The 13202-nt window shown below is 40.5% G+C and overlaps 1 protein-coding gene across 2 annotated transcripts in view; it reads left to right on the plus strand.

Annotated features, from left to right (window-relative positions):
- ARHGEF4 (Rho guanine nucleotide exchange factor 4) overlaps nt 1–13202 on the plus strand; it is a 151645-nt gene that overhangs the window by 31420 nt on the left and 107023 nt on the right. Inside the window, exons 2-3 of one of the 2 annotated variants that reach the window (XM_058548709.1) lie at nt 12204–12255; nt 12343–12506. In XM_058548709.1, the coding sequence (XP_058404692.1) occupies nt 12204–12255; nt 12343–12506 (216 nt within the window). Of the gene's footprint in view, nt 1–12203; nt 12507–13202 lie in introns of both variants that reach the window. The other variant, XM_058548708.1, reaches the window with a different exon arrangement.

A 13202-nucleotide genomic window follows, 5' to 3' on the forward strand; every position in this document is an offset into this window, starting at 1 on the left:
TATTCAAGTGGAGATTTTCTCCATTCCTTGTATGACAAGTGAGTTTCAGTGTTATTCTGGGCATTTTGGGTAGTATGTTTTGAGTCTCTGTATCTCATTTAAATCTTCTGTTTTGCAGACCACCTCTAACACCACTCCAGTGTTCAGGGAAAGTGGGCACTGCCTCATTACTGCCAGGTGTGGTGAAATCCCAGGTTCCTTATTTGGCCTCTTGACAACCTGATACAGGGATGGATGTCTCATTACTGATGGATAGGGATGGGAGTTAAGATTCTCCACTAGGACTCCACTGACACCACCCTGGTTGAGAGGGAGACTTGTTAAAACTCTCTAGAGGGTCAGGAGGCTTTGTTAATGCTGGGTGATGGTGAAAGTCCTGGCTCTCGTGAAAGTCCTGGCTCTCTACTAGGCCTTCTCCATCACCCCAGCAGGGCAGGAGAGGGATGTCTCAGTGCCACCAGGAAGGGATGGAGGAAACCATGGGAGAGAGCCTCAGTACCACTGGGAGGGGATCAAAGCCCCAGCTTCCCACTGGGCCTTCTCAACACCATTTGGCTAGGGGAGAATTGTGCCTCATTATAGCTTGGTGAGGGTGGAAGTTCCCCACTCATGCTTTGCTGAGGGCAGGGAATGAGGGGATATTGTATGGTTTTTACCATGCTAGACTAGGGCAGTTCTTGTCTAAAAGTTTTCTGTCTTGCTAGGCTGGTTCTCTGGGGATGGAGAACACAGGCTTTTGTTGGGGCTCTTACATCTGTGCCTAGTGGCATTTCCAAGTAGCAGGTTTCTCCAGCACCATATATGAGGCATATATAAATGGAATACATGATGCAAAAGAAAACCCAGGGAACTCACTGGTGTGTTGTTTCTTGCATTCTGGGATCCCTAGCTGGTGTACTTTCTTCTCTCTACTATTCAGAGTCTTCATATTTTTGTTTTATATATAATGTCTCAAGTTTTTCTCTGTACTTAGTGGGATGAATAGGGAGAAGTCTGTCTATGCCATCTTGTCCAGAACTGGAAGAGCCCTGGGTTTTGCTTTTGTTTTTGATTTCTTTTATAGCATCATGCTCTTGTTTCATGGTTATAGTATCTTCCTCTTTCTTTTTGAGGTTATTAATTTTAGCTCTTTTGAAGTTTTCTTCTATCCCCCATATTTTCTATTTCCTGGGTTTTTTTCTTTTCCTATTTGTTTATTTTGGTCTTCTTAGTGTGCTAAAGATTCTTCCTAAATGTCTGGCAATCTTTGGCTACATTTCATATTTATTAAAAGTAAGGTACCAAACATCTGTTTGGTTCTATGGGCATGTTTGGGGCTAATCAACTAGTGGGCTTCACTATAGGATGATTAAGTGAGAAGTTGCTTATTTTATAAATCAGTATTTGGAAGTCTTTTCTCTAAGGTGGGTAAATTTTGCCAGACAGGTGTCTTCCAATCTCCCACCTGGGAACTACAGGCTTATTCTGGGAATGCAGCAGGAAGCTGAATAACCCACAGTTCACTATGCACATTTTTCTGTTATCTTTTTTTTCATCCCAAACTGCTTCATTGCTTTCACCAATATGTCTGCTATCCCAGAACGTGGACCCTCTTGTTCAATTATTCCAAACCATAAGTCTGCTGTTTTAACTTGGCTGGCAATTTGAGGAAGAGAGAGGGGAAATGAAAAGGGGAGTATGCATAGTCACTAGGCTGACTGGCCTAGGCGAGGTTACCTGAAGGCCACAGTTTCACAGACTTTAAACCAAAACCTCTGTGTGCTTCTGCAAGACTTGCCCCTGTCCTGCAGAGTCCAATAACTTTTTTCCTTTAGATAGCTACCTGCGCTCAGCTAAATCATTTACCTTCCTACGTCCACTTGCTATTTTCCAGATTTTGTTCAAATTCCTCATCTGCCATTGTCTCATCTTAATTTTTCTCTTTTGGGATTACAAAGATGGATAGTAGGGACTTAATTAATGATAGCTTCTACCACTCTTAGCTGCTCTAGTGTTTAAATCAGCAGCTAAGAATAAAGGAGCTATTGTTGGCTTAGTGCCTACTGTCTCCCATCTATGTTGGTTTTTTTCAATTACTTTATTGCGGTCTTATTGGTTTATAACATTGTGTAATTTCAGCTGTACATTATATATCAGTTTCTGTACAGACTACATTGTGCTCACCACCAATATTCTAATTTTTATCCATCACCATACATATGTGCCCCTTTACCCATTTCACCCACCTCTCCAACCCCTTCCCCTCTGGTAACCACTAATCTGTTCTCTTTATCCATGTATTTGTTTATCTTCCATATATGAGCGAAATGATACAGTGTTTGTCTTTCTCTGTCTGGATTATTTCACTTAACATCATACCCTCAAGGTTCATCCATGTTGTTGCAAATGGGACAATTTTGTCTTTTTTTATGGCTGAGTAGTATTCCATTGTGTATATATATATATATATCACATCTTCTTTATCCATTCATCAGTTGATGGGCACTTGGGTTGCTTCCACATCTTGACTATTGTCAATAATGCTGCAGTGAACATAGGGGTGCATAGATCTCTTTATGTTGTTTATTTCATGTTCTTTGGATAAATACCTGGTAGTGGGATAGCTGGATCATATGGTACTTCTATTTTTAATTCTTTGAGGAATCTCCATACTGTTTTCCATAGTGGCTGCACCAGTTTGCATTCCCATCAGCAGTGTATGAGGGTTCCCTTTTCTCCATATCCTCTCCAACATTTGTTATTTTTTGTCCTGGTAATTACAGCCATTTTGACAGCTGTAATGTGATATATTATTGTAGTTTGATTTGCATTTCCCTAATGATTAGTGATGCTGAACATCTTCTCTTGTGCCTTTTGGCCACCTGCATGTCTTCTTTGGAAAAATGTCTGCTGATATCCTCTGCCCATTTTTTGATTTTGTTGTTTGTTTTTTGTTGTTGAGTTGTATGAGTTCATTACATATTTTGGAAATTAACCCCCTGTCAGATATGTGATTTGAAAATATTTTCTCCTAGCTGGTGGGTTTTTTCATTTTGTTCCTGGTTTCCTTTGCTGTGCAGAAGTTTTTTAGTCTGATGTAGTCCCATTTGTTTGTTTTTTCTTTTGTTTCCCTTGCCTAAGTAGACATAGTATTTGAAAAGAAGCTGGTAAGACCAATGTCAAAGAGTGTACTGCCTATATTTTCTTCTAGGAGTTTCATGTCTTACATTCAAGTCTTTAATCCATTTTGAGTTAATTTTTGTGTATTGTGTAAGGTACTGGTCTACTTTCATTCTTTTGCATGTGGCTAAGTTTTCCCAAAATCATTTATTGAAGAGACTTTCATTTCTCCCTTGTATGTTCTTGGCTCCTTTGTCGAAGATTAGCTGTGCATCGGTGTGGGGTTTTACTTCTGTGCTTTCAATTCTATTCCACTGATCTGTGTGTCTGTTTTTGTGCCAGTACCATGCTGTTTTGATCACTATAGCTTTGTAGTATATTTTGAAGTCAGGGATTGTGATACTTCCAGCTTTGTTCTTTTTTCTCAGGATTGCTTTTGCTCTTTGGGGTCTTTTGTTGTTCCATATAAATTTTAGTATTCTTTGTTCTATTTCCATGAAGAATGTCATTGGGATTCTGATTGGGATTGCACTGAATCTGTAGATTGCTTTAGTTAATATGGACATTTTAACTATGTTTATTCTTCTCATCCATAAGCATGGAATACCTTTCCATTTCTTTATGTCTTCTTCAATTTCTATTAATAATGTCTTATAGTTTTCAGTGTATAAATTTAACCACCTCCTTGGTTAAATTTATCCTAGATATTTTATTCTTTTTGCTGCAATTGTAAACGGGATTGTATTCTTGACGTCTCTTTCTGCTGGCTTCTTCTTAGCGTACAGAAATGCAACTGATTTTTCTAAGTTGATTTTGTACCCTGCAACTTTGCTTGTAGTTGTTGATTATTTCTGATAGTTTTCTGATGGATTCTTTAGAGTTGTCTATATATAGAATCATGTCATCCACAAACAGCGCGAGTTTCACTTCTTCATTGCCAATTTGGTTATTCTTTATTTCTTTTTCTTGCCTAACTGCTCTGGCCAAACTCTCCAGTACCATGTTGAATAAAAGTGGTGAGAGTGAGCACCCTTGTCTTGTTCCTGTTCTCAGAGGGATGGCTTTCAGTTTTTCACCATTGAGTATGATGTTGGCTGTGGGTTTGTCATATATGGCCTTTATTATGTTGGGGTACTTTCCTTTATTACCTCATTTTATTCAGAGTTTTTATCATAAATGGATGTTGGATCTTTTCAAATGCTTTCTCCGCATCTATTGAGATGATCATCTGATTTTTATCTCTCATTTTGCTAATGTGGTGTATCACATTGATTTGTGGATGTTGAACCATCCCTGTGTCCCTGGTATAAATCCCCCTTGATCATGGTGTGTGATCCTTTTAATGTATTGCTGTATTTGGTTTGCCAATATTTTGTTGAGGATTTTTGCATCTATATTCGTCAGCGATATTGGTCTGTAATTTTCCTTCTTTGTTTTGTCCTTGTCTGGCTTTGGTATCAGGGCAATGTTGGCCTCATAGAAAGAGTCAGGAAGTGTTCTGTCTTCTTAAATTTTTTGGAATAGTTTAAGAAGGATAGGTATTAAATCTTCTTTGAATGTTTGGTAGAATTCTCCAGGGAAGCCATCTAGTCCTGGACTGTTGTTTTTTGGGTGGATTTTGGTTATTGTTTAAATTTCTCTACTTGTGATTGGTCTATTCAGAGTCTGTATTTCTTCTTGATTCAGTTTTGGGAGGTTGTATGAGTCTAAGAATTTATCCATTTCTTCTAGGATATTCAATTGTTGGCATACAGCTTCTCATAGTATTCTCTTACAATCCTTTGTATTTTTGTGGTATCCATTGTAATTTCTCCTCTTTCATTTTTAATTCTATTTATTTGTGCCTCCCCCCTTTTGCCTTAGTGAGTCTGGCTAGGGCTTGGTCAATTTGTTTCTCTTTTCAAAGAACCAGCTCTTAGTTTCATTGATCCTTTCTACTCTTTTTTTTTTTTTTTTTTAGCCTCTATTTCATTTATTTCTGCTCTAATTTTTATTATTTCCCTCTTTCTGCTTACTTTGGGCTTTGTTTGTTCTTCTTTTTCTAATTCTGTTAGGTGTAGTTTAAGATTACTTATTTGAGATTTTTCTTGTTTGCTGAGGTGGGCCTATATTGCTATGGATTTCCTCATTAGGACTGCTTTTGCTGCATCCCGTAAGAGTTGGTATGATGTATTTTCATTTTTATTTGTCTCCATTTATTTTTTGATTTCTCCTTTGATTTCTTCATTGATCCAATGGTTGTACAGTAGCATGTTGTTTTGTCTCCACATATTTGTGACTTTCACAGCTTTTTTCCTGTAGTTGATTTCTAGTTTCATAGCATTGTGGTTGGAAAAGATGCTTGATATGATTTCAATCTTCTTAAATTTATAGAGGCTTGCCTTGTTTCCCAGCATATGGTCTATCTTTGAGAATGTTCCATGTGCACTTGAGAAGAATGTGTATTCTGTTGATTTTGGATGGAGTGTTCCATATATATCTATTAAGTCCATCTGGTCTAGTTTTTCTTTTAAGTCCGCTATTTCCTTGTTGACTTTCTGTCTGGATGATCTATCCATTGATGTAAGTGGGGTTTTGAGGTCCCCTACTATTATTGTTTTATTGTTAATATCTCCATTTAGGTCTGTTAATAGTTGCTTTATGTATTTTGGTGCTCCTGTGTTGAGTGCATATATATTCATACGCGTTATGTCCTCTTGGTGGAATGTCCCTTTTATCATTACATACTGCCCCCCTTTGTCTCTCTTTGCCTTTTTTATCTTGAAGTCTTCCTTTTCTTATACAAGTATGGCAACACCTGCTTTTTTTGTTTGCCATTAGCTTGGAGTATCGTCTTCCATCCCTTCACTCTGAGACTGTGTTTGTCTTTAGAGCTGAGATGTGTCTCCTGGAGGCAGCATATTGTTGGTTCTTGTTTTTTAATCCATTGCACCACTCTGTGTCTTTTGATTGGAGAATTCAATCCATTTACATTTAGAGTGATTATTGATATATGAGGGCTTAACACTGCCATTTTATCTCTGGTTTTCTGGTTGTTCTATATTTTCCTTGTTTCTCTTCCTTTGTATGTCGGACTGCCATTTCTCTTTGGTGATTTTCTATGATGCTTTTCTCAGTTTTCTCTTTATTTATCATTTGTGTCTCTGTTCTGATTTTTGTTTAGTGGCTACTGTGAGGTTTGTATAAAAGATCTCGTAGGTGAGATAGTCCATTTTCTTTCTTTCTTTTTTTTTTTTGAGGAAGATTGGCCCTGAGCTAACATCTGTTGCTGATCTTCCTCATTCTTTTCTTTTTTCTCCCCGAAGCCCCAGTACACAGTTGTATATCCTAGTTCTAGGTCCTTCTAGTTCTTCTATGTGGGATGCCACCTCCGCATGGCTTGAGGAGCGATGAGTAGGTCCGTGCCCAGGACCTGAACCAGCAAACCCCAGGCCGCCAAAGCAGAATATGCAAATTTAACCACTACGCCACCAGGCCGGCCCTGAGATAGTCCATTTTCTGATGGTCTTTTATCTCTGTTAGCCTAAGCAAGTTCCATCCTGTTCCTCTTCCCCTCCTGAGTTACTGTTGTCATGAATTATTCTCTTTTGTGTTGCGAGTTTGTGACTAAATTGAAGTGTTTATAGTTATTTTTGATGCTTTCCTTCCCGTTGTCTTTTATGTTATAATTAAGTGTTTGCTAACCTGTTCTGAGAAAGACCTGCAATTTTCTGGTTTTATCTGTCTGCCTATCTCCTTGCTGAAAGCTTTGTAAACCATTCCTTTTTGTTTCAGGATGGAGGGCTTCCTTCATTTCTTATAAGGGAGGTCTAGTGGCAATGAACTCCCTCAGCTTTTGTTTGTCTGGGAATGCTTTTATTTCTCCTTCGTATCTGAAGAATAGTTTCACTGGATAGAATATTCTTGGCTGAAAGTTTTTGTCTTTCAGTATTTTGAATATATCATTACATTCTCTCCTAACCTGTAAGGTTTCTGCTGAGAATCCACTGAATGCCTGATAGGGGTTCCTTTGTAGATTATTTTCTTCTGCCTTGCTGCCCTCAATATTTTTTCTTTGTCATTGACTTTTGCCAGTTTTACTATTATATGCCTTGGAGAAGATCTTTTAGCAATGATGTAATTAGGAGTTCTCTTGGCTTCATGTACTTGTAAGTCCAATTCCTTCCCCAGGGTTGGGAAGTTCTCAGCTATTAGTTCTTTGAACAAGCTCTCTGTTCGTTTCTCCCTCTCTTCTCCCTCTGGAATACCTATAATCCTTAGTTGCTTTTCCTAATTGATTCAGCTATTTCTTGAAGAATTTCTTCATTTTTTAAAAATTTTAGTTCTCTCTCCTCCTCCACCTGAAGCCTTTCTATATATCTATCCTGTAAATCACTAATTATGTCCTCCATAACATCAGCTTTATTTTTTAAGCATTCTCAATTATTTTTTATCTCATTAATTGTGTTCTTCACATCTAGAATTTCTGTTTGTTTTTTTTTAGAGTTTCAGTCTCTTTGGGGAAATATTCCTTCTGCTCATTAATTTTATTCCTGAGCTCATTGAACTTTCTTTCTTGTAACTTGTTGAGTTTCTTTATGGCAACTATTTTGAATTCTCTGTCATTTAGATTGTAAGTTTCTGTGAGTTCAGGATTGATTTCTGGAGACTTGTCATTTTCCTTCTGCTCTGAATTGTTGCTGTAGTTTTTCATGGTGTTGATGAACTGATCTTTTGCCAGCACATTTTTGTTAATATCAGGTCACAGATTCTACTGCCACCACTGGGAGGAAGCAGGAGTGATCCTGTCCCATCTGCTGGAAGTTGTATGGTTACAGCTGCTCTGTGTTTTCACAGGTTGGCCACAGCCACTCTGCAGGTCGCTCTCGTGGGGGTGGAGCCTCTGTGCTCAGCTGGTGTGTTGTGTGGGTATGGGCCAGCACTGTGATCACTGGTCGTTTGGCTGAGCCACTGTGCTTGGTGGGCAGGGCTCCTACATGGGGGCTGAGTTGCAGCCACTCAGTGGGGAGTGTTTCCACTGGTGAGCTACTGCAGCACAGTGGGTGCTCCTGTAGGCCCACCTACCCCTTCAAGAGCATTTGCACACAGGCTGGGCTGTCCTCCATCCCCTCTTACAGTCACGCCAGCTGCTGTTAAGGATCCTCGATCTGGCTCACTGCTGCCTGGGAGGGGGTGGGGTGCGGTCACCTAGTTCCACTGCTTCCCGGGTATCCAGTCCCCCACTGTTAGATGTATAGCTGCATGGGTCTATCAGGCATCCTGTTGTGCTGTCTGGGTATCCTCTGTTGGTTAATCAATGTCCATTTAGTTGTAATTTATAAGAGGAGAGGCAAAGGGACAGCTCACTCAGTCATGTTGCTGACATCACTCCATCTACTTTTAATCTATATAAAGAAAGCTCATGCATTTATATGTCTCTATTGCCCACTATATTTTGAGTGCCTGGAGAGCTGGGACTCTGTCCATCTTTGTGTTCCCATTGCTTAAGACACTCCATGGCAGCAAACTTTGTTCTGTTCCCTGCAGAATTTCTAGCATCTGCAATGCTGTCTGGCACATACTGTGTACTCAAGAAAGGCTTGTTGAATGACCACAGAAAGTCAGGAAGTTGTCTACCTGTTGGAACATTTCTTTATTCTGTAAAATTCTAGTTTCATAAGATAATGTATATGTACCTTGCACTGTGTGGTGATGGATTTTGATCTGCCTTGCTTGTGTTGGCTGGTGGCATATCTGATATTAAACAGACAGACAATAGGAGAGCTCCTTGTTCATTTGTGGATAACAAGGTTACTGGGATGAAAACTGAAAAACTGAATCCATACTGCCCAATACTACAAGGAGAATTAGAGATTTGTGCTAGAAATTTCTCTGAATAAAAATTAAAAAGCAGAGAGTAAGTTTAATGCTAAGTAGCATTTTTGTAGTGAAGTTCTCAGGCAGGACCTGAAAATAAGTCATTCCAGAGGGAGAGGACTCTATCACCACCACAGCCATCTCAGCCCTGTCTACTTATTAACAAAGACAATAACACTGGCTACCATATATTGATGTATTGAATGAGTGACAGGCATTTCGCTAAGTGCTTTATGTGTACTATCTCATTTATTCTTATAACATTTCTGAGAGGCATTAGTATTCCCATTTTATAGATGAAGAAACAGAGAGGGGGTTAAGGAAACTTGCCCAAAGTCACACTGCAGGAAAGAGCCAGAGCCAGGATTCAAACTCAGTTTATCTAAACCCAGGGTCTGCTCTCTGATTTTCCACCCTAGGACACATGAGGAGCACTTGAACAGCCTGATCTGCCTTGCCTCTCCCTTATTTGCCTGTCTCTTCAGTACAGTGATTCTCAAACTAACCTTGCATCAGAATCCCCTCAAGAGCATTTTAAACACATATTTCTGGCCCCACTCCCAGAATTTCTAATTCAGGAAGTCTTGATGGGGATTGAATATTTGTCTTTCTAACAAGTTCCCTGGAATACAAGTTATCTATTGCTGCATAATGGGCTTTTCTGGGTGCCTTGGGCTCAGGGTCCTTCACAAGGCTGTACTCATGGTGTTGGCAGGGGCTGCACTCATCTCAAGGCTGGACTGCACAATGTCTTGCTTCCACATTCACTCATGTGGCTGTTGGCAGGCCTCAGATCCTTGCTGACTGTGGGCTGGAGACATCAGTTCCTTGCCATGTGAGGCAAGCACCATAGTACTACTCACAATATGTCATCTGGCTTCCCCTAGAGCAAGGGATCCATGAGAGGCCCGCCAAAATGGAAGCCACAGCCTTTTTATAACCTAATCTTGGAAGTGACATCCCATCACTTCTGCCATATTCTGTTCATTAGAAGTAAGTCACTAAGTCCATCCCATACTCAAGTTGAAGAGCTCAGACAAGGGCCTGCATCAAGGAGATGAGGTCTTTGGGGGCCATCTTAGAGGCCGCCCACCATACCAGATGCTGCTGCTGGTCTAGGGCCACACTTTGAAAACTACTGCTCTAATTAATGGCTTCATAACACAGACCTTTGTTCCTGAGGAGATCAAAGCTCTTAGTAAGTAAATGGATGTATGACCCTAGCAGCCTCACAGGGTGGGGAGAGGGGTAGGAGGGGAGTTAACTCTTTTCCATTAAGCTTATGGAAAAAATAAAAGAAAGTTTTGCATTTAAGACACCCAGTCTCCAGCCAACATTCTCTCTAAAGGCCTATAACCAAGCTGTGAAAGTGATCATGTTCTAAAGTTTTGATAAAACAGAAGTTGAAGATAAAACCATCACTGATGTCCTCAAGGGGTTCCAGCCAACAACTCAGGGACAGGCTGGTAGAAGGCTAGGGGATGGTGTATTGGAAAAATCCAAATTTTCTTCTACTTTGAAATAAGTGAGCTCATCTCTAGCAGCAGTAAGCGGCATTCTTGCGGAAGCCCCAGGGTAAGAGTGGCTTGCCTTCCTTCCAGATGACTTTATGTCACTTATTCACTAAATGGCCCCAGAAGGACCCAGCTTCCCTATCTAGTGACATAAAATGTGTAACAGGGAGCTTTGCATAAAAATGTGCTCAATTAATATCCCTTCCCTTTTGGGGGACTTCAAGAGTTAAAGAGTCTGAGGTGTGGTCCTTGCTTAGTTATGTAGATGTTATTTCCAGCTATGAAACAACAGGAAATTATACAATGTAGAATAGTGAATGGACATGGGATTTAGAATCAGAAGAATATAATGACACACAGAGCTGTGTGAACTCAGGTAATCACTTAGGCTCTCTGAGTTTCTATTACTCTATTTGTAGGATGTGGATAATATATCAGCTGTTTCTAGCCCACAGTGGAGTTGGGGAGAGACAACTAAGTGAAAGCACTTTTTAAACTTAAAGCAATATTTGGGAAATTAAAAAAAACCCACAGTGGTTGTCAACCTTGGGTGCATATTAGAATCACCTAGAGAGCTTTGAAAAGTCCCCAGTCCCAGGCTGTACCCCAAAAGCATTATGCAACAATTATGCCTCCTCCTCCTCCTCCCTCTCCTACTCCTCCTCTACCTTCTTCTCTCTCCCCATATGTTATGTATATATGTGTACAGTCATGCGCTGCATAACTGTGGTCAACGATGGACCCCATATATGATGGTGGTCCCATAAGATTAGTACCATATAGCCTAGGTGTGTAGTAGGCTGTACCATCTAGGTTTGTGTGAGTACACTCTACGACATTTTCACAATGACAGAATCACCTAACAATGCATTTCTCAGAACATATGCCCATTGTTAAGCAATGCATGACTATATATGTATGTATATATACGTATGTACATACATACGTATATATACATACGCGTATGTAAACATTTTTAAAGGCAGACTCTTGAAATAGTTAAAAGAAATTTCACCTTTTTCTTTCTACCAAATAGTATATACAAAGTGCTTGGGGATGACATTCCAAAGAGATGCTGTGAAGGAGGTGTCCACTGGTATGAGGGTGGGGGTGGACTGACTTGAAGAACACATGGGAAGAAAAGGGGTTCTTCTTCCAGTGGCCATAGGTTGATTCCAAAGAACAGAGAGGATGGCCGTGTCCACACAAAGCCAAAGTGTTCTGTTAATGTGGACAAACTTTATTTACAAATTCAGTTAGGGAGCCTGAGTGGGTAAGTGGATCCTGGGACAAAGGGATGGCAGCATAGGTAAGGTGCAGCGGTGCATACATTTAGTTAATGTCTGTGCCAAGAAAGAAGTAATGAGTGCCTGAGAGTGTTTCTGTTCAATTCTGCTCTCAGGGGATACTGTTCAAACAACAGCTTTTGCCCCAACTGCTGACCTTTAAAAAGTATTCTGATGAGCATGCCAAGTTCAGTAACTACTTTCAAGTCCCAATTCTTTGATCAATGTTGAAGACTTGATTTTTTTAAAGTCTTCAGAGAAGAAATTTTAACAGAAAAGATCTGTTTTGTTCCTAATCTTCACATTTTCCAAAATTACTGTGAATGAAGTATTTCACTGGAATCTGTATTTTGGGGATGAATCAAAACATGGGGTTATACCCAAAAAAAACTGAACAGAGAAAAGACACTGTGTGCCCAGTTGATATGTTCTCCTTTCTGCTCTCCAGAACCACATGCCTTGGGAAGAACAACCAGGAAAGAAGCCCAGTTGCTCCCTTGGTCAGAAAGCTTTTCACATTGAGCCAGCCCAGAGGCCATTCTCTACCACTGAGATGGTAACATGGACCCTCCCCTCCGTCTCTGCAGAGAACGTCCCCAGGGAGACTCCTCCACAACGCAGGAGCATGCCTCAGCACTCACACAGTTTAGATGACCTGTGGCTGGAGAAGACGCAGAGGAGGAAGCTGAAGAAGCAGGCCCAGGTTGAAAGGAAGATGCATGGAGGGACAGCACATAAAGATGGAGTCCAAGTAAGCTGCTCCCGCGCCTGCGTCATCAGACTCAGCCTGATAGCCCCTCCCTCGGCAGCTGCTTGCATTTCCTGAGCTTTCCCCGACTCTCCTGTGCTGTAGCTTGTCACCCTTGGGCCCTCTGGATACAGCATGGTGCTGCCCTAACGCCCTGCCTCTGCCCCAGTACAACCTGCAGGAGACACTTCATGATGGTGTGTCTCAGAGCCACAGAGGTTGTGGCTCCCTCTTCCCTCTCTGCAGTGTGTCTCTGCCTGTATCTGGGCCCATGCAAGGCAAGGAGCAGAACTGAAGGAGGCAGGCCTGCCCTCAAGCCCTTTCAGTAGTAATTACCATTTACTGAGGATCTACTCTGTGTCAAACACTGTGTTAGGCACTGGACAGCATAATACTCATAAAGGTGCATGACATTCTGATATAACAATCTTAATTAAATGAATTAAACAAATTATATTAAGTCAATTAAATTTTGTCTCTAGGGACATTTTGATAACATGATTTTTGCATGAAACTATCAGCCTATTAAAAATTGACTTCATAGTGCATACAGCATACCTTTACCCAATCCCTGGCTCCCTTTCTTGTTCTTTCCCTTTATAAAACAGCAGTGCTTTTTATTATCAAGTATTTGTGAAGTACATATCCCTGAGTCTCACCTCATCCCTGTATACCCACTTTTTTTTTTAATGTGGGCTT

This window comes from Diceros bicornis, chromosome 10, assembly GCF_020826845.1.
Source record: "Diceros bicornis minor isolate mBicDic1 chromosome 10, mDicBic1.mat.cur, whole genome shotgun sequence".
NCBI classification, from domain to species: domain Eukaryota; kingdom Metazoa; phylum Chordata; class Mammalia; order Perissodactyla; family Rhinocerotidae; genus Diceros; species Diceros bicornis.